Raw genomic sequence first — 19,917 nt, 5'->3', positions numbered from 1 at the left:
TAGGTATTCGAAATGGTAAGATATTTTGGTATATCGCACCGAACTTCGGTATACCATTTTGAACGATATACTGATGTTCGGTATGATATACCGAAATATCGATACGATAATGATATTGATATAATCCATATGAAAGTTAGGTACACCAAAACTTTCGATACGATAACAATCCGAAATTCTTTCATACTGATATTTTCGATACGATATAAGATGCAACATTTTCGTACGGTATATCATATCAGTCCAGCCCTTAAACTACCCGTACGTGTACCCTTCATTTCGGGTGATGTTTCCAAGTTTTGATGATTTATTTTGGGTTAACTACTGATATTTGCTGAATACGCTAATTATGAATTCAACAAAATAGGTTTTTATTTGTAAAGTATATTCCTAATTACTGCTATTATGAATTTCGCTTAAATTTGACCGTTCATAGTAAGACATGATAAAATTTAATTCCGTTCTCCATGGTAATGGATATGATCCTCATTCATGATTTGACAACAAATCTGTCACGATCGCACTTTGCTAATGATAACAAAGCTCGAAAGCCATGATTATGGGTGGAGAATAAGAGAAAAAATAAAGTAGGAAACCAAACATCCATTTTATTACGAAAGATATTTGGATTTTCACAAGGGATTTACATGGTCATACAAACTCGAAAAAGAGTTCATCAACTTATACTTCATACTCCTATCATAGTTCTCATCAATAAGTCTATCACAAGAAAAAGATAATATGCACAACGGAAGAAGGTTTGAACGCGACAATATGTATGGAGACACATGCCTTCGAGGGTCCTACAAAGATACGGAAATCACCAATCTCACTCAGCACCACTTTATCCACGGCTCAACCTGCACATTTAGAAATACATGCAGGGCTGAGTACAAGAGTACTCAGTGAACACCTTGCCAAAAGATACACATACATAAAAGATTTATTGATATGCCATCACAGTAACACTCAGGGGTTTTATCTTAAAAGGTCCGAGCTTACGAAGTTCTCAATGAGCTTAAAGTTCGACCGCAGTCTAAGTTCTTTCCATCAATCTGCCATATCTGTACGTTCCTTTAGCGACGGAAAAGTGGTCACCTTCCATGAGACATTGACCGGCCAAATCTCTCGATGACACAATGTCCATTCCTTTGTGCACACTACTCGAATAGGATTTTCAATCCTATTGGAGTTCGTTATCATTCCATTCATTCATTTTGGCATGGCCATGCAGATAGGTATCTTGACAAAACAAAAACATTTATGGCATTGACAATCCTTTGAAAGAAATGAAAGTGCGATATTAAATAAACGTCATTTCAGAATTCATTCATAGCATTTGATAATTTCATCCACATAATAATGTAGGATAGTTGTTATGTACTCCCCCTGTCACACTCTAAGTGAATCGGATGTCTCACTCTAAATGACATATTTCTAAAAAAAGAAACACTACTCTCTCTTACTTTATTCTCTCTACTTAACTCACAAAACAACACTACATAAAATCTAATGGCGAAATATAATTGCTCCACTTAGAATGGGACGGAGGGAGTATATTGTTACGAAATTCAAAAATACACTTCAACATAACAGTAACACTCCGAGGTTTTATCTTAAAAGGCCCGAGCTTACTAAGTTCTCAATGAGCTTAAAGTTCGACCGCAATCTAAGTTCTTTCCATCAATCTGCCATATCTGTGCATTCCTTTAGTGACGGGAAAGTGGTCACCTTCCACGACACATAGACCGGCCAACTCTCTCAATGACACACGGTCCATTCCTTTGTGCACACTACCCGAATAGGATTTTTAGTCCTATTGGAGTTCGTAATCATTCCATTCATTCATTTTGGAATGGCCAAGCAGATAGGTATCTTGACAAAACAAAAACATTTATGGCATTGACAATCCTTTGAAAGAAATGAAAGTGCAATTTTAAATAAACATCATTTCATAATTCATTCATAGCATTTGATAATTTCATCCACATAATAATGTAGGATAGTTGTTATTTACTCCCCCCGTCCCACTCTAAGTGAATCGGATGTCCCACTCTAAATGACACATTTCTAAAAAAGAAACACTACTCTCTCTTACTTTATTCTCTCTACTTAACTCACAAAACAACACTACATAAAATCCCATGCCGGAATAGAATTGCTCCACTTAGAATGGGACGAAGGGTGTATATTGTTACGAAATTCAAAAATACACTTCAACATAACATAGAATTTTCTTCATCACTATACTTTATCCATCCCAACTTATTTAAGTCGTATTTTTTTTGGAATATCCCAATTTTATTAAGTTATTTCTATATGGGAAAAAACAAAATAAATAAACATTTTTACTTTATTCTATTATCCCTCGTACTTTATTTTCACTTCTATCTTATTTTAATCTTCATTTATTTTATTTGACATAATTTCTTAGCCTCAGTACATTACAACCAAAAAAATATCGTTAAAGATAATTTTTTATGAAACTGGGGATGCTAATTTGTGTTTCTAAATATATCACCAACGCCTTAAAAAATGTCCTTATTGTTAGTGTTCCAAATAAAATTGGAAGAAAAAATTAAGTTAATTCTTCTTTTATTTAAGAACGTTCTATTTTGCGTCGTAAGCAGTTATTATTTTTTCAAACTCTCCAATACAAATAATTGTGTCTCAATTTTTTCACATCCAATAATTTTTTTTAGTGGTACTCAAGAGAAATGCCACAATCAAATTGGGATTTTAACAGGAGTATTAGATTTTCATTATCATATGATCCATATCATATAATTTACTTCATTATAACATTTAACTAATATTTTTCATGCAAATTTTTTATATAAGTATATATAGATTTCGTTAGATTCATATATCCAAGGCGGTTTATAGGAGATTAAATTATAACAAGTCTAAATATATCTTTGTATGCTTCCGTATTCACACTTGTTAAACTTATACCTGGTTGACAAAAAAATTGTACATCATTTTAAAAAATTGAGTTCAGATGAGTTTCTAAATAAAAATATGTGAAGGTACATGATTAATGAATGTGTGGATAATGAAGCCATGTGATACGTGGAGGACTATGAAGTGGGAAAATAGCCAAATGTACTAATCATGCACTTGTAAGCTCGTTTTGATTTATTAAGATTCATAATTTTATTTGTCGACGGTGGCCTCATCTTATTTCTTGATGGTTTAATTTTGATGTTGCTACTTATTGTAAATGAACCGTGCCAAATTTTTTTCATATGGAAGAACCGCATGCAATTTAATGGTAGTCAAAATTCTATACGGAAATTCGCGTAATACGCTCTTTTTGTTTTTTTAATGATAATTACAAATAGTATCCACTGGTCGACTCAATGACTATTCCTCATGTTGATTTACAGACAGTGTTGACCCAAGAATTTAAAGTTAGGATCAATCCTCATTATTTAGTTAATAATGGCAAGTCTCATGCCACTCTACCACATCCTTTGGATTATTATTTTTAATTATTTTATTCTACTATAAGGTCATTTTACAATTTACGATACATATTTTTACCCGTGTGTTAACCGTTTTGGCAGCCCTATATAGAATGTGTTTGCGAAATGCATGTTTAAGAGTTAAGACTACTTAGGTGAAACACATTTTTAAACACGCATCTCGTCTATACATTTTTACCACTTCTGTTAATTAAATCTTTTTCTTATTTTTGGAACGAATGAACCTAAAGTTAGGAAAAAAAAAACCTACGACGATTTTTGGTCCGATTACAGGATTTTATATTTATGTTATTATTATATGCGCCCTTAGTAATATGTAAAAAAATATCATGTACTCAGTATTCATACTGATAATATTAGTTAACTTAGTTACATTTTTTATATTTACATTTTATGTTTTCAGACATTTATCTGATGACAATCAATATTTTCTGTTAAACAAATTATTTTATCTATAAAATATATTTTCTATTTTCATGGTCCGAGCTTAATATTTTATTTGCTTTCTTTATATTATTATTTACCAAAATGTTTCTTGTTTTCTATATCTTGACTTATCTAGTAAAAGTATTTTTTTTTTATTTTGAAAAAAATGAATATTTGCATAATTAATGGAATAAATATCAATAGATTTTGATATATAAAATGATTAAATATATCATAAATGCCCTCAGTCTTGAAACAATAGATTTTTTTTTATATATTTTTTAATTTGTCTTACAAAATTAGTCCTTTTATTTTGACAAGTTATTATCTCCTACTCCCTCTATCCCAAGTTACTTGAGCCGTATTTCATTTTGAGTTGTTTCAAGTTACTTGAGTCATTTTTCTTTTTGGCTGAAAATAAAACATCTAATCACCCTACGTTATTCATTCTTTTACTCTTCTCTCTCTTACTTATGCTCCCATCTACTCTATTTTACTTTATTTAACTCACTAAACACAACTTTCTTAAATCCCATGCCGAAAAAAAAATGCCTCAAATAACATGGGATGAAAAGAATATAAGATAATCTCTTTTATCCACTAACAATATTTCAATCGTCTTTCCATTTCCATTCCATCTTTCGTCTACTTTACCATTTTGACATTAATATACGTGTCATCCAAAAATCTATAGTCCATCATTACGGGACGGAAAGGGTAATATCAATGAATTCAATTTTAAAACTATACTCTTTATTTCTAGAGATATTATTAATTGATTAATATCTTTAACATTTGCATTCAATTATAAATTAAAAGATTGAATTGCAAATAGTCTCAGATGTTCGGTCAAGAATATAATTATTCCCTCCGTCTCATTCAGGATGTCCACCTTTCTTTTTAAGTTTGTCTCAGAACATCTTCAATAGTGGCTAGCCCACCGGCTAGCCGATTCGCAGCGCTAGCTGGTCGGCTAGCCGAACTATTGCAACCGGCCAGCGCACTTTCGACGAGAAATTAGGCGAGCGCACGCCGATTTCCAGGCGCTCGCCGATGCGCTGGCCGCCATTGCAGGCTGGCGATCGGCGAGCGATCGGCCATCGCAATTATTTATTTTTATATTTTTAAATTTTTTTAAAACACTATATATTCATGATTTTCACGTCATTTTCATTTGCACCACTTGTTTTAACGAGTTTTCTCTCAATCTAAATTTCTGTACAAGAGCAACCAGGCGAAATGACTAATGCGGGTGGTAGTAGTGGTGGTAGTGGTGGGGATGCTGAGGAGTACGAACGGCGAATGAACGAGGCATTGGAGGCCTACATGAACCGCGAGATGGAGCGATACATGCAAAGGGCCTTGCAGCCGGCGGTACCTCGCCCTCGATCCGTTGTCCACCGCCGAACAGTGATTGATCGGGATCACGTAGCTGCACATCAGCGGCTATATGACGACTACTTCTCAGAGAACCCGCGGTTTGGGGCCAACCTATTCAGGTGGCGTTTTAGAATGCGCAGGGAACTGTTTATGCGTATCGTTGACGCTTTGGAGCAGCGATATCTGTGTTTCCGCTTCATGCACGATGCGGCTGGCAGACCCAGCCACACCCCTTTTCAAAAGTGCACGGCGGCAATCAGGCAGTTGGCCTACGGAGGCACGGCAGACATGTGGGATGAGTACCTCCTCATCGGTGAGTCGACAGCCCTGGAATGTCTGATGTATTTCTGTCAGGGCGTGATTGCAATTTTCCATGATCAGTACCTTCGAAGCCCTACCCCCCAAGATTCTCAGGATCTGATGCAGATGCACGGGGAGCAGCATGGGTTCCCCGGGATGTTAGGAAGTATAGATGTATTGAAGATCGTGTTTAGACTGTGTGCACAGAAAAGAATAACAAGTTTCCTAGGTCCAGCAAATCCACTAGATCACAAGGTCTAGGAGCTCACTGGTCGTTGGAAAATCTCGGTCGTCGGACACACAGAATACTTCCTCAAAAACCCTCAACCACTTATACTAAAATTTAGCACAGGGAAGTAGGGATCGATCCCACAGAGACGGATGCGTAATTTAAATATGCTCAAGGATTTGGAAATTATTTTTGGTTTGGCTGCTGCCACGCATTTTTTTGGGTTGAGGAAATTAGAATAAACTTGGAATTGAAATCTGCTACGCTAACAGCTAGATCTAGGCAGAACAGAAATCATGCATGTAAACTGAAATCGAGACAATCACTAGATCTAAGAAACTATTCTAAATTACCTAGGCCTGAGAAATTGACTCGACTTATTTTAACACAATTATACCCGCAAGTGTACGAGGCTAATGTAGCAAATAGTAAACAAAGAGTATCGTATCCACAGAGACAATCAGTGTCAACCTAATTACCCCGAACCAACCTCAACTACTATCTAGATTAATCGGAAAGTTTGGGTTTTCTAAATCTACTTAAAAGCAAGATAAAAACAATTAAAAACAACTAGAGAACTGAAAACAAATAAGAAAACGAATGTAGATCAAGGATGAGAAGGGTAGAATCCTACGGGATCGATAACAACTATCCTATGCTCAACTAACTTCCTAACTATGCCAACAAAGGGTCTCAAGGGTTATTAAGCTATCACTAAGGTAAAACTATATCTTTTCTCAAAGTATATAATTTGTAGATTGCTACCTAGAACCGAAGTCTCCTTCCTAGAACTAAGGCAACAACTCCTAATAGCTCATAAGATACTTAGCTTCATTCAAAGGCTCAAATCTCTCGATTATATGGGCAAAGACGTCAATTTCTTCTCTTTCAAATTAAACTACTCACTTCTCAGTTCTTGTAGTAAAATCCACATGCATTTATAAGGTGATCAGTCAAATAAATGTATAAGCACAGAAGAAATCAAAATAACCACATGAGCCAAGGCATAGAAAAAGGAAATCAATTAAACATAAGAATCATTGTATCTCCCCCGTAGAACTCTACGAAGGATTTAACTACTCATGTTCAACACAAAAGTCAAAGAAATATTCAAAGAAATATTCAAAAACATTGTTTGAACAGAAATAAAACTAAAAGTAGAAACTCCTAGAATTGGATTGGGCGGATTGGAGGTCTTGTCTTCAATCTTGCGATGAATACTCGTCCTCTACTCGTTCTTCTCTTCTTCCTAGGTGAAAAAGGTGTATTTTTGGGGTATGAGGCGTGTAAGTTGTGTTTGGAGGCGTTTCCTAGGCATATATATACCTAGGGTTGACTTTGGGCCCGAAATAAACTGTTGGACGAAGCTGGCGGGTCGTCAGGTTGGGTGTGCGTCGAAGCTGGCGAGTCGCCAGCTGCTTACGGCGTTTTTTTCGTGTTTTGCTGGCGGGTCGCCAGCTATGTCACTGCTTTGCGCAGTCTTGGTAAAACGGCCATAACTTCTTCTACCGAACTCCGATTGAGACGTTTAAGTTATCCACACGAAGCTCTTTCGAAGACGAAGAGAATGGTATGCATTACATGCGAATCGGACTTCAAAATCTCCAGATAAGCTGTCTCGAACATTGAGCAGCTGCACATCCACATATTTTGTACATTTTTCTACACATTCTTCACAAAATGGTCAAAATACCAACATAATAGAGAAGTAGCTATAACCATGTCTCAAAGTACACAATATATGATCAAAACCAAGTAAAACTACCCTCTAAAGTCATGTAAAATCCAAGTGAATCAGAAATAAACTGATGGTGGGGACCATGGCTGAAAAAGCAGAGTACGGACGAAAAGCTGGAAAAACAACTAACTAAAGTACTAACTAACAGCGACATCATCTTCTTCAAATCAAATTGCATCAAAACTCAGTAAAACAGGTATGAAGCGTAATCGGAAAAACAAGGCATACTGGATTTAAGCAATTTAACGAAGAACAATTAGGAACTAACAGATCTACGGCTACTAGACGAAGTAAAACAAAAGGTAAACAGAAAACTCAAAATCCATGCACAACTCGATTTCCCCTGTTCAGATCCAACCTCGAATGCTAAATCCACTCTGGATCCAAGTATCCGACACAACTCCGGCCAAACGTAAATCCATAGCTTCAGATTCAACAAACAACCTCCGATCAACAACAATAACACAGATCTTCAGCCAAATTCCCCAGATCAAGCACCAAATTGACAAAAAAACAGAGTTTAACATGCAACTGCCGAAATAAAACTTCACACAAACAGAATCAACGTAGATCAACACGAGATAACACCAATATAACAGAAACTAAAGGAATGCATAGATAATCTGTAACAGCAACAACCAAATTGACTTCCAAACGCGAAGTTCAAACGAAATAAAGTGCAAAACAGAATGAAAGTAGATTGTTTCTTCGCCCTTCACGACTGACTTTCTCGGAAGATGAGACCCTTAAAACCCTAGACTACCCCAGAACTCCCATTTCCCAAGTGTGTGTGTTGTGTGTGAGCTAAGAGCGAAATTTGTCCTTCTTTGTGTAGTGCATGCTCCTTTATTTATAGGCGTTGAAGTGGGGCCCAGCGAGGTATAGATAGTCTTTGTTGCCCTCAGCTATTGACTCCCTTCTTCTAGCCTCCTTTTCCTTCAGTTCTGCTCACTTTTCCTTCATTTCCTTCGCTAGTCCGTTTCCTCCAGCTCTTCCTGGATCTAGCGATTCCGTCACACACCTGGCTTAAAAACTATGTTGGACCCAGTAAAATATAGTGCTTTTCACCACATAACCGATGCATGAAATTAGCCTTATCAAACTGCTCACACTTAAACCATACTTGTCCTCAAGTATAAAGACAAGAAAAAAGAATAAGGCGAATTTCAAGCAAGGTTATCCCTCGACCGACTCTTTAGACTCTATCTTAACATAGACTCCTAGACCTAGACATAACTGACGCACAAATATAGACACTTAAAACAAATGAAAACACATAAACACATATGCATGAGCTAGCTTCAACTTTTAGGCAACCGTTCCCCCAAGATTAAGGTCAATCTAACAGGCTGCAATCCTCCAAATAGGCCCTTTCCCTTCCTCTACCCAGCCAATCTGTCATTTCGTCAAGATAGCCTTTTATTTACCCAATTGTTGGATTCACTCGATCACTCATTCCTCACCAGGGATGTTAGGATCGATTCTCTCTTAAGTTATTACCATACCACTGAAGCGTCGGGTTATGAGAGTTTCCTCCTCTTTCCTGGGTCAGGTTATTATTGTTCCTGCCCTTAGTTACCTTTCCCCTGGACTTCGTCCAGCTTATACCTCCTTCTCTCTCTTTTCTCTTTTTTTTTTTTTTTTTATTATTTCCCTTTCTCTTTTTTTTCTCTCTTTTTTTTTTTCTCTCTGGACTTCGTCCAGCTTATTCCTCCATTTCCCTCTTTTCTCTTCTAGACTTCGTCCAACTTATTACTCCTTTTCCCTGGACTTCGTCCAGCTTATACCTTCATAACCCAATTCCCCCCCTTTTTTCTCCTTCATGACTCTTCTCCCTAAGCATTCAGTGGCGGCCCCTTTACATGTGTTAGCTCGAAGTTATTTAAGGCTTATAACTCGCTTTTATAGTGGGGCTTCACAACTAAGTAAGTAAAGGCATCCTCTATCGTTCTTACTTCATTCAGATTGACTTGGCTTATTATAGGAAAAAGCTTCTAAGTTGAAATGCCTCCTATTTTCAATTACTTTCACTAAGAAGATCATGCCGTATTGTATTCACTGGCTCATGCGACACAAAAAAAACTAGACCTAAAGACTCTTATCATGCTGACAATTACATGCATTGACTCCTCTCCCCCTCCCACTTCACGCAGGCTTGTCCCCAAACCATCGTCGTGAAGGGGGGAAACAGGGAGATCAATGCAACACACAACAAACAGTTTATGAAAATAAAAACTTCTCACACTTAGACCGAACAACGGGCTAAGTGGGAGAAGACACAACAAAACAGAAAACATAAACTTCTCACACTTAGACCAAGCATTGGGCTAAGTGGGAGAAGACAAACACAGATTGCAAATAACAAACAAACAACAAAAACAAAGAAAAAAATAACTGAGAACAGAATATAAAAGTTACTTGGTCTTGGGGGTGATTCACTTCTGGGGCTGGCTCCCTCGAGAGCCAGACTGGGGTGGGATTCCGGGTCGGGTCATCTTCACTTTCTTTTCCGCCGGCTGCTCCGGCTCCTCTTCTTCCTGTTCTGGCTGGTCAGATACTGGCTTCCTGATCATGACGGACTTTGATTTTGTTGGGATTGACACTTGCTTGGATACGGGTGGGGAGACCATCTGCTTGAGCGGTTGCGGTGGTCGCTGGACGGAGGGACTGCTCTGGACGGGTTGCTTGACCTCGATGCTGGACCCAGGAGTTACCTTCGACTGGGTCAAGGGGAGTGTCTGCTGCAACCATTTCAACATCTTCATTGTGAGCTCCACAGCCTCGGTCATCCGCTTGTTTTGTTTGGCGAACTTCACCGCCAAATCTGCAATATTGCCCCGCAGGGTCTTCACCTCTTCCCGGCTCCCGTGAAGCGGTTTCTGCATGTTGAGATCCAGAGTCTGGCACCCCGGTTGAATCTTGAAGCTTTTCTTCCTGGGGAACTGCGGGTTGTGCCGCTGAATTCGCTGGAATTGTCAGTGATGGTATGGCCGCCGCGGATGTCATTAGGCTAGCGGAGAACAGAGCGTATACTTCCTTCGCTTTCTCGACGCTTCCCAATTTCTGTGTCAATTCTGCTAACAGAACTGCATCATACGCCGTTGGCTGTGAACTTCCGGTGGCCTGGGTTGAATCCATTACTGTAGATCTGAAATTAAAAAGAAACTTGGTCGAATTTGGTTAGGGTTTGTGTTTTAGAGAGAGAATGAAAGTAGAGAGAAGGGAGAGGAAATGCAGTTTTCATCGATTTAGATTATTGGAGAGAGAAGCGACGGTTTGCCTTTCTGATGAAAAGATGGTGCGGTTGCAGGCGTGATGTAAGCAACCGTACACCTCCCATAAATATCGGCCAAATTTTGAAATTCAAATTATCTCCATCCCTCCTCGACCTCCTCTCCCAGGCTCTCTTTGACTTCTTCCTCCAGGCTTCCCTTCCCTAACTGATGAAGCCGGCTGCCTCCAGGCACATGCCGACATGCGCCAAGTGAATGTTCATATTCAACTCCAAAAGGATATAATTGAAGAGTTGTGGGCACGGAAGACTGCACGGCGATAGTTTTTTTCTTTATTATGTAATTTTTTTTAATGAATGTATTTTTTTTAAATGAAATTAATATGTCTCGTAAATTTAATTCCGTAATTTATCGTAAATTTAATCTCATAAATTTAGTTATTTTTGAATTATTTTTATTGCGGCTAGCCTATTTGCTTAAAATGATGATGTGGCAAGTGGAATTTTAGTGTTGATGATGTGACAGAGAGAGAGAGTGGCTAGCCTGTGGCTGGCCTAAAGCCATTGGAGATGCTTTCACTCAAGATATCCACTTTCTATATTTGGAAATAAACCCCTCTCTCCTCTCTCCTCATTCAAATATTCAACTTTTTTTTTATTCTCTCTACTTACTTCATCTAACCAACTCCTCCTAAAATCTCGTGCCACTCAAAATGTAGACATCTTGAGTGGGGCGAAGATAGTGGTACTCTATCCGTTTCCTAAAAAAGGGAACTTAGGGAATGACACGAGTTTTAACCAAAAATTGGTAAAGTAAGAGAGAGGAAGAGAAAAAATGAGTAAAGAGAGACGAAGAGAAAAAGTAGTGAACATAGTGTTCGTGGATTGTGGGTACATTTTCTAAAATAGAGAACTTCTATGTTTAGGAAACACACTAAAAAGGAAAGAATTTATATTTTTAGAAAACGGAGGGAGTAGCATTTTTTATACTTTTAACATTTTTGGTACAAAAATGCCCCCACGACATGATGGACATTTTTGGACGTTCCACCCAAGTACTAAATATGATATTTTATCTGGCTTTCCATAGTTCCATCCAAGTACTAAATATGATATTCTTATGTTTGGATACTTGAAAATATCATATTTAGTACTACTTGGATAGAAAGTTTAAGAAAATAGAGTGAACTACAAAAATGGTCCCTGGACTATGGGGTTATCTCATAAATGGTCCATAGACTTTAAAAATATCACCAGCAGTCCCTGGACTAAATATGATATTTTATCTGGCTTTCCATAGTTCCATCCAAGTACTAAATATGATATTCTTATGTTTGGATACTTGAAAATATCATATTTAGTACTACTTGGATAGAAAGTTTAAGAAAATAGAGTGAACTACAAAAATGGTCTCTGGACTATGGGGTTATCTCATAAATGTGCCCTATTTTTTTGTGGACGGAGGGGAGTAGTAGTTAATTAGTACTTCCAATGTTCACCAAAAATAGTCCTATTGATGGACGACACGGGTTTTAATAAAAAAATTAGTAAAGTAGAGAAATAATAAAAAAAAAGTGCGTAGAGTATAAGAGTGGAGGGGGGAAATGAATAAAATATGAGAAAAAAGATTTTCATTTTAAGATAAGAATATTAATCGAACAAAATGGACTTATTAAGAGAATATTGTTATTCATATTATTAGATAACTATGGAGGAACCCAAAAAAGGGTAGCTAATTAAGTCTATATTGTAGAATTGTGTAATTGTTTGATATATTATTCACAGTGAGAGTTTACATCATATATAGGCCTAAGGAAGAGCTATACAAGGTAAAATATTTCCAATCAAATCTTCCTAATTAATGGCTGCAATCTTCTTCCAATCTTCTCCCGATTTTGTGTCATCTTTTATTTGCAGAATATTCTAGATTGCCAACACTCCCCCTCAAGTTAAGTGACGGGATTTCCGAAACTTAACTTGCAACACTTCTTGAAAGCTCTTTGCCGATACAACTTTGGTCAAGATGTCCGCTAGTTGATCCTCTGACTTCACATATGGAATCTCCACTATCTTTTCTTCAAGGTTCTCCTTTATGAAATGTCGGTCGATCTCGACGTGTTTGGTTCTGTCATGTTGCACCGGATTTTCTGAGATATTGATCGCGGCCTTATTATCACAAAGTAACTTGCAAGTTTTTTGTGACTCCAAGTTTAACTCCTTCATTATTCTCCTAAGCCAAAGAATTTCTGTCAAGCCACGTTTGATGCCTCGGAATTCAGCTTCTGCACTTGAGAGGGCCACCACCTTTTGCTTCTTGCTCCTCCAAGTAACCAAATTTCCACCTACAAAGGTGAAATAACCTCCCGTAGAACGCCTATCAACCAAGTTTCCTGCCCAATCTGCATCCGTATATCCATGAATGTCTAGATACCCATTTTTTCGGAACAATACTCCATGTCCGACGGTTCCCTTCAGGTAGCGGACTACTCTAAGTGCTGCCTCCCAATGTTCATTCTGCGGGCTATGCATGAACTGACTCAGAACTCCTACTGCATAGGTAATGTCAGGTCTGGTGTGGGATAGGTAGATGAGTTTCCCAACAAGCCTTTGGTATCTTCCTCGATTAGTGGATGCCGCCCCCTTGATGATTTGTAGCCCGTGATTCTGAACCATTGGAGTGTCTGCGGGTTTGCAATCTAGCATTCCTATCTCTGTCAGAAGGTCGAGAACATACTTTCTTTGATTGATGAAGATTCCCCTTCCTGATCTGAGTACTTCGATCCCGAGGAAGAACTTAAGATCTCCCAGATTCTTCATCTCGAATTCTGTCGATAGATGACTCTTGAGCTCCTTTATCTCCTCAACATCATCCCCTGTAATAATCATGTCATCTACATAAATTATCAAGCACGTGATCTTCTCCCCATTCCGTTTGATGAAGAGAGTGTGGTCCGAGTTACTCTGTTGGTACCCATATCTCATCATTACCTCCGTGAATCTTCCGAACCAAGCTCTCGGAGATTGCTTCAACCCGTACAGTGTCTTCTTCAGTTTGCACACCATGCCTTGGCCAAATTCCTCCGAAAAACCTGGTGGAGCGTCCATATAGATAGGATCCTTCAATTCTCCATGAAGAAAAGCATTGGTGACATCGTACTGATGAAGTGGCCAGTCTTTGTTAGCTGCAATGGAGAGTAGAACTCTTACCGTGTTCATCTTTGCAACAGGGGAGAATGTCTCAGAATAATCAACTCCTTGGGTTTGAGTGTATCCTTTTGCCACCAATCGAGCTTTGTATCGCTCAATACTCCCACCTGGTTTTCGCTTAATTGTAAAGACCCATCGGCAGCCCACTGTATGTTTCCCATCAGGCAATGGGCTAACTTCCCAAGTGCCGTTTCTTTTCAGTGCTTTCATTTCAACTAGCATTGCCTCCCTCCAGTGTTTGATCTTTATAGCTTCTTCATAGGTTCTCGGTATTTCTTCCTCGCACAATGCGGTGTGAAATGCCTCGCCATTTTTGACATATTAGCCTCGGCAAAGTTTGCCACTGAGTATCTGCTTTTCCTCCCTATTCGTTCCGGAGGGTATCTTTTGGGAGGAACACCTCTCGTACTCCTTTGAGGCATCACAAACTGGCCTGTATCTTTATCAATGGTGGTATCTTCTTCTTTTTCTGTATCAGTTGTGTCAGAAATAACAACTGAACTTTCAGGATTCGGGCTAGATATTACCTCGGATTCCAGTGGGGTTGGATCATCGGAACGTGGCGGAAGCGTTTGGCTCGATTCTGTGACTGGGATCGGCTCATGGATAGTGCCAGCTTGCTCTGTTGGTTCCGAATAGAAGTTACTTGGCACATACCACCGAAGGGAGTCGGTCGCTTGGGTCTCTCCCTGTCTTACACTCTCCCCCTGAGTCCCAAGGTGGTAAAAGAATTCTGTCTCGAGGAAGTTACAATTCATGGTGGTTATCACTCGTTTGGTTTTTGGGTCATAACATCGATAGCCCATTTGGTTGATCCCATACCCCACAAATACACACTTGATCGCACAGGGGGAAAATTTGGTCCTTTCATGTTTCGGGACATGCACATAAACGGAACAGCCGAAAGTTTTAGGTGGAAGGGATAAAGCTGAAGGGATTTTGGTCAAGGTAGAAAGGTGATCTAGAGGGGTTTTTCGGTTTAGTATTTTTGTAGGGAGTCGATTGAGGAGGTAAACGGAGGTGGCTATGGCTTCAGGCCAAAAGGATGGTGGAACTTTAGAATCGAACAAGAGTGCTCGGGTCATTTCAAGAATTATTCGGTTCTTTCGTTCTGCTACCCCGTTTTGTTCTGGTGTGTGTGGACATGAAGTTTGGTGAATTAACCCATTCTCTCCAAAAAACTTAGTCATAGAACTATTCACAAATTCCCCCCCATTATCGGATCGAAGGATTTTAACTGATGTATGAAATTGGGTTTGAATCATTTTGTAAAATAACAAGAATTTATCACATACTTCAGATTTATGTTTCATGAAATATACCCAAGTAGTTCTACTGCAATCATCAACAAATATCACGAAGTATTTAAAACCAAGATTAGTTCCTATAGGCGCTGGGCCCCACACATCAGAATGAACTAAGGAAAAAACAGTTTCAACACGAGTATCACTTGGTTTAAAGGAGTTTCGGTGGCTCTTGGCCAAAACACAAGCTTCACATGAAAAATCTCTAGGAACAAAAAGTTTAGGAAATAAAGATTTCAAATAATCCGGAGAGGTATGGCCCATTCTTCGGTGCCAGAGCCAAGTTTCTTGATTAGTGGATCTGTGAGCAAGCATCGCCGCACCATCTTGTCGAGCAATCTCGTCCACAAAATAAAGCCCACGACGCTCAGTGCCACGTCCAATAATCTTCCCCGTCCGGATATCCTGTAACATACAGAAGTTGGGATGCATCAGCAAGGTACAATTCAAATCTTTAGTCACATGACTAATGGACATCAATTTCTGAGATAATTTAGGAACGTAGAGACAATTTGAAATTTGCACATTTGGAAATATCTCTATAGTCCCTGCCCCTTCAACCGGTGTTACCCCCCCATTTGCGGTTTGGATATGTGACTTAGGAGTTTTATGAAATTCCACAAAATCATCTCTGTCATAAGTCATTGTATCAGTGGCCCCACAGTCAAAAATCCATCCCATATCATTAACTTTATCACAATTATGGGCTTCAAAAGCATAGGATAAAGATTCTAGGGGGGCAAATGAGTTTCTGCATATAATGGGGTCTGAATAGAAATTATTCCTAAGCTGGGGGCGTTTTTTGCATAAGCTATTCAAGTGGGGTGATTTTTCATATTTTTCAGTTTTGGGGGATTTAATAGCAAAAGGATATTTATTAGGGTTAGGGTTAATCCCTAACCCGTTACCTCCATTATCACCGCCGCCGTCAAGCTGGAATGTGGCTACCATCGCCTCTGCCGCTGCCGCTTTCCCCCCACCTCCGGTTTCACCGCGTCTCCCTCCACCGCCGGTTTGGAGACCTCCGGCGTCTGATTTCTTCTCCTGGAACAGAGTTGCATCCCGATTCCCTTCGGGACGATCTCTGCCTCCCTCTGTTCCGATGGCGACTTTGGCCTTCCCGGCCTTCTCTTCTTCCCACCATTCTGGATATCCGACCAACTGGAAGCACGTTTCCTTTGTGTGTTTGTGCATTCCACAGTGGGAGCACCAAAGTTTGGATTTGTCCGGTTTGGCGTTTCCCCGACGGTTGGAAGTGAAGCGCGGCGGTGGTGGTTGGTTTCTGTTCTGTGGTTGCGACGGCCGGTAATCTCTTGCTCCGAAACCGAACCCTACTCCCGATGATGAGTCGGTTCCGATGGCGGTGGTGGGTGATTCGGACGCCGGTGACATGATTTTCAATCGAGCTGCCTCCCGTTTCACCCATCCATACGCCTCATCGACTGAGGGATATGGATCCTCCTTGAGGATTTCGCGTCTGACCCAGTCATACCTTTCGTTTAATCCGGTGAGAAATTTGAACAATCTCAGTTCTGATTTGATACTTCGATATTGTGAAACTCCTTTATCACAACAATCGACAGTTCTATGAGGACACCGATCGATGTCCATCCATAATCCATGGAGCCTACTCCAATAGGCCTCCAAACTCATTTCTCCTTGAATGATTCTGCTTGCTTTGTCTCGTGGGTCATAGATGAGGTATGAGTCGGCTGAACTGGCGAACGTCACGGCCAGTGTATCCCAGAGTGATTTTGCCGTCTGGTGATGTGCAAAATCGGCTATAATCTGCGTTTCCATGTTGTCGATGATCCACGAGAAGACTATCAAGTCTATCTCTTCCCAATCTGTATATCCCTTCTCTCCTAGTTGTGGTGGAGTCGGAATTCCGGTGATGTGGCGGTAGACTCCTCTGCCGCCGATGGCCACCTTCATTAGTCGTGACCATAGTGGGTAGTTTGAGCCATTCAACTTGAAGGCTACGGTAACACTTTTGCTCGATCTGATTTTCTCGGCTATTGGTTCGATTTCTGATTTATTTTCTGTCGTTCTGGTTGGATTGGTTTCTCGCCGTTTCGGTCGAGAAGGGTATATATTAGGGCTATGATGAAGCTTTTCTAAGCCTAACCTGCTCTGATACCATGTAGAATTGTGTAATTGTTTGATGTATTATTCACAGTGAGAGTTTACATCATATATAGGCCTAAGGAAGAGCTATACAAGGTAAAATATTTCCAATCAAATCTTCCTAATTAATGGCTTCAATCTTCTTCCAATCTTCTCCCGATTTTGTGTCATCTTTTATTTGCAGAATATTCTAGATTGCCAACATATATATGTATGTATATGAAGTTTTCTAGCAACTTGGAATAACAAACGGAGATCTTATCGGAAGAGGTAGAGCTTGATCCTCTTTTGCTAAAGAGAATAAGATCGATGGAGGCTGGGTTTACTAAGGTTATCAAAAACACAAGTAGTTGGAAGGGATGGAGAAATATCAATTCTAATATTGCATTTCTTGTTTGAAGAAATAATACAATTACCCTATTTATACTTATCTAAAATCTTCCATTTTCGTTCTGGGAAAGAACCAACAAAGAAAACGCATAACAAAGCTCACAATTGCACTCTACTCAATTAAATTTAAATAAACAAAAGTAAAATAAAAAAAATCTTTAGATGTAATCTCTCGAATAACGCGGCCGCACAACTTGACGCCCGGGCCTGTCTTGCGCTATGGTTGAGTTCGGCTGCACTTGTGTGTCTTCGCCTTAGTTAACATACGCATGTTTAAAGAGTGAGGCTGCACGCTGTGTTTTCTTCATGTTGTCTGAATAAACAAGATTTATATCCTGCAATTTGATATTTTCACAAGGATTTGTAGGACTACAATCCAATACTAGAGCTTGCAGATTTCTTGACGTTCCACTTACGCTGCTGATTTTGACGTTGCTGATTTTCACCCCAGAGCTCTGCAGAATATACAACATTAGTATTCGTTCGTTCATCCACAATTTCATAATACAAGAGTAATATCAAGTACGTACGCCTTTTGGGCAATTGCTCTGAGGGCAATATTGTTGATCGATAATTATAGGGTTTGTAACATTTTTCATGACCAAGTTAGTGAACTTGACATTCATAACGGTTGCATTGCTAGGTCTCTCCCATGTTTTAATCCGAACACCGTTGTCTGTGTTTGTAAACACTGAATTTTGCACTTCAATGTTTTCGACTCCTTCTTCGCGTGGTGCTCCACCAATGCTTCCAATGCTACAATTAACGAATATTTATAAAAGAAAATTGGTATTGTGATTACAATGTTGTCGAATTTAGGCAAATATATCAAACGTACCTAATCCCATGCCCGGGGCCGCACACAATATGGTCCATCCACATGTTCCTAGTGCCTGGGCCGATTGATATGCAGTCGTCTCCAGTGCCAATCTTGCTGCGGAGGACACTTACGAAGTTCGAATTCCCAATGTGAATGCCATCGGTGTTAGGGCTATCATCTGGGGCAGTTAATATCAAATTTTGCATGGTGATGTTGTTGCATCCATTGATAGAAATGTGGACACCCTCACTGTCGAACGATTTCAAGCCGTTAACCAGTACATTGTTGCATCCTTGAAGAGAGAATGACTGCAATTACAATAGTCTCAAAAAATATGTGAGATTGCATAGTTAATTTGATAATAGTAGGTTTTATGTATAGTTTCAAGAATGTGTGCAACTATAAGTTATTTAGTTGTATAATTTCACTTAATCTAAATTTGTATATCTTGGATTTACATAATGAGAATTCACAATCTTTAGCTTAATTCAATAGTTTGAAATTAGAACTTACCCTTGCTCCATAGGGGCAACCCCTTTGTTGCTTCTTACAAGACCAATAACTTGACCCCTTGGCATTAATAGTGCCACCACCAATAAATGACAGCCCATCAACATTATTGAATGATATCCATGATTGATGGTTGCTCAATGATTCGTAACTTGGAGCAACAATATTTCCTAATAGTTGGAACTGCATTTTCTTCTTGCATGGTCCATACAACGATACCGAATTCACCACTCCTTGTGGAATGAGAACCGTTGATTCAGAGGCTGAGCTGCAGGCAGCCACCCATGCCTTTAACAAGGCCGGTGATGAGTCGGTCTTTCCATTGGCCCTTGCCCCAAAATCAACAACGTTGTATGACTTAGCAGTGCATATTTGTAACAATGTTGCAATATTCAAGACAAGAAAAAAAGTCTGAGAAAATACGGCTAACTTAGGCATGATTAGAGATTCAAGAAGTAAGGTGAATATTAGATTTTGATTTGTAAAAATTGGGTGGTGCTGCTGAATTTATAAAGGGTGCGTATGTCTAGATTTAGTAGAAACATTTTGCAGTCAACCGGAATATTATATTTCAAGGGTGTGATAAATTTATATAATTGTATGTACATAATTGGGATAATATGTCATTTTTATGATTTCCTTAAGTAATGGATCCGGAATTTATCTATTTTAACTGAACTTTTTAATTTACTTAATCAGAATCCTCGATGTTAATGGTAAAAGATAAATATTATTCCTCGATGTCTAGAATAAGAGTCACAATTTA

At 39.1% G+C, this 19,917-nt stretch overlaps 3 protein-coding genes across 3 annotated transcripts; all 3 read right to left on the bottom strand.

The window, feature by feature from the left end:
* Window positions 1–15,330: 15,330 nt before the first annotated feature.
* LOC148926370 (uncharacterized) lies at window positions 15,331–16,721 on the bottom strand. The gene is made up of 2 exons (XM_089058088.1): window positions 16,213–16,721; window positions 15,331–15,709 (listed from the first exon to the last, which is right to left on the bottom strand). Exons 1-2 carry the CDS (start codon window positions 16,694–16,696, stop codon window positions 15,672–15,674), a joined length of 522 nt encoding a protein of 173 aa, XP_088914214.1. The 5' UTR covers window positions 16,697–16,721; the 3' UTR covers window positions 15,331–15,671.
* A 1-nt stretch (window position 16,722) lies between these two features.
* On the bottom strand, window positions 16,723–17,239 carry LOC148926369 (uncharacterized). The gene is made up of 2 exons (XM_089059103.1): window positions 16,849–17,239; window positions 16,723–16,796 (listed from the first exon to the last, which is right to left on the bottom strand). The coding sequence occupies exons 1-2, from the start codon at window positions 17,237–17,239 to the stop codon at window positions 16,723–16,725; spliced, it is 465 nt and encodes a 154-aa protein (XP_088915229.1).
* A 951-nt stretch (window positions 17,240–18,190) lies between these two features.
* LOC125189782 (polygalacturonase-like) lies at window positions 18,191–19,589 on the bottom strand. The gene is made up of 4 exons (XM_089059102.1): window positions 19,155–19,589; window positions 18,660–18,949; window positions 18,348–18,577; window positions 18,191–18,276 (listed from the first exon to the last, which is right to left on the bottom strand). Exons 1-4 carry the CDS (start codon window positions 19,587–19,589, stop codon window positions 18,191–18,193), a joined length of 1,041 nt encoding a protein of 346 aa, XP_088915228.1.
* Between the last annotated feature and the right edge of the window lie 328 nt (window positions 19,590–19,917).

The sequence above is a fragment of the Salvia hispanica genome, chromosome 5 (assembly GCF_029641045.1).
Source record: "Salvia hispanica isolate PSC_SH4W2 chromosome 5, Shi_PSC_v1, whole genome shotgun sequence".
Taxonomy (NCBI): Eukaryota; Viridiplantae; Streptophyta; class Magnoliopsida; order Lamiales; family Lamiaceae; genus Salvia; species Salvia hispanica.
This window is presented reverse-complemented; position numbering and strand designations above follow the sequence as displayed.

Coding starts and splice junctions, on each gene's coding strand:
- LOC148926370 (XM_089058088.1), bottom strand. CDS start 16,696: ATGTCACCGGCGTCCGAATCACCCACCACCGCCATCGGAACCGACTCA. Junction 15,710..16,212: donor CGGCGGCGGTGATAATGGAG/GTAACGGGTTAG, acceptor TGTATGTTACAG/GATATCCGGACGGGGAAGAT.
- LOC148926369 (XM_089059103.1), bottom strand. CDS start 17,239: ATGAAGGTGGCCATCGGCGGCAGAGGAGTCTACCGCCACATCACCGGA. Junction 16,797..16,848: donor AGGAGTTTCACAATATCGAA/GTATCAAATCAG, acceptor ATTAAACGAAAG/GTATGACTGGGTCAGACGCG.
- LOC125189782 (XM_089059102.1), bottom strand. CDS start 19,589: ATGCCTAAGTTAGCCGTATTTTCTCAGACTTTTTTTCTTGTCTTGAAT. Junction 18,578..18,659: donor GGCCCCGGGCATGGGATTAG/GTACGTTTGATA, acceptor CGTTAATTGTAG/CATTGGAAGCATTGGTGGAG. Junction 18,277..18,347: donor CAATTGCCCAAAAGGCGTAC/GTACTTGATATT, acceptor TATATTCTGCAG/AGCTCTGGGGTGAAAATCAG.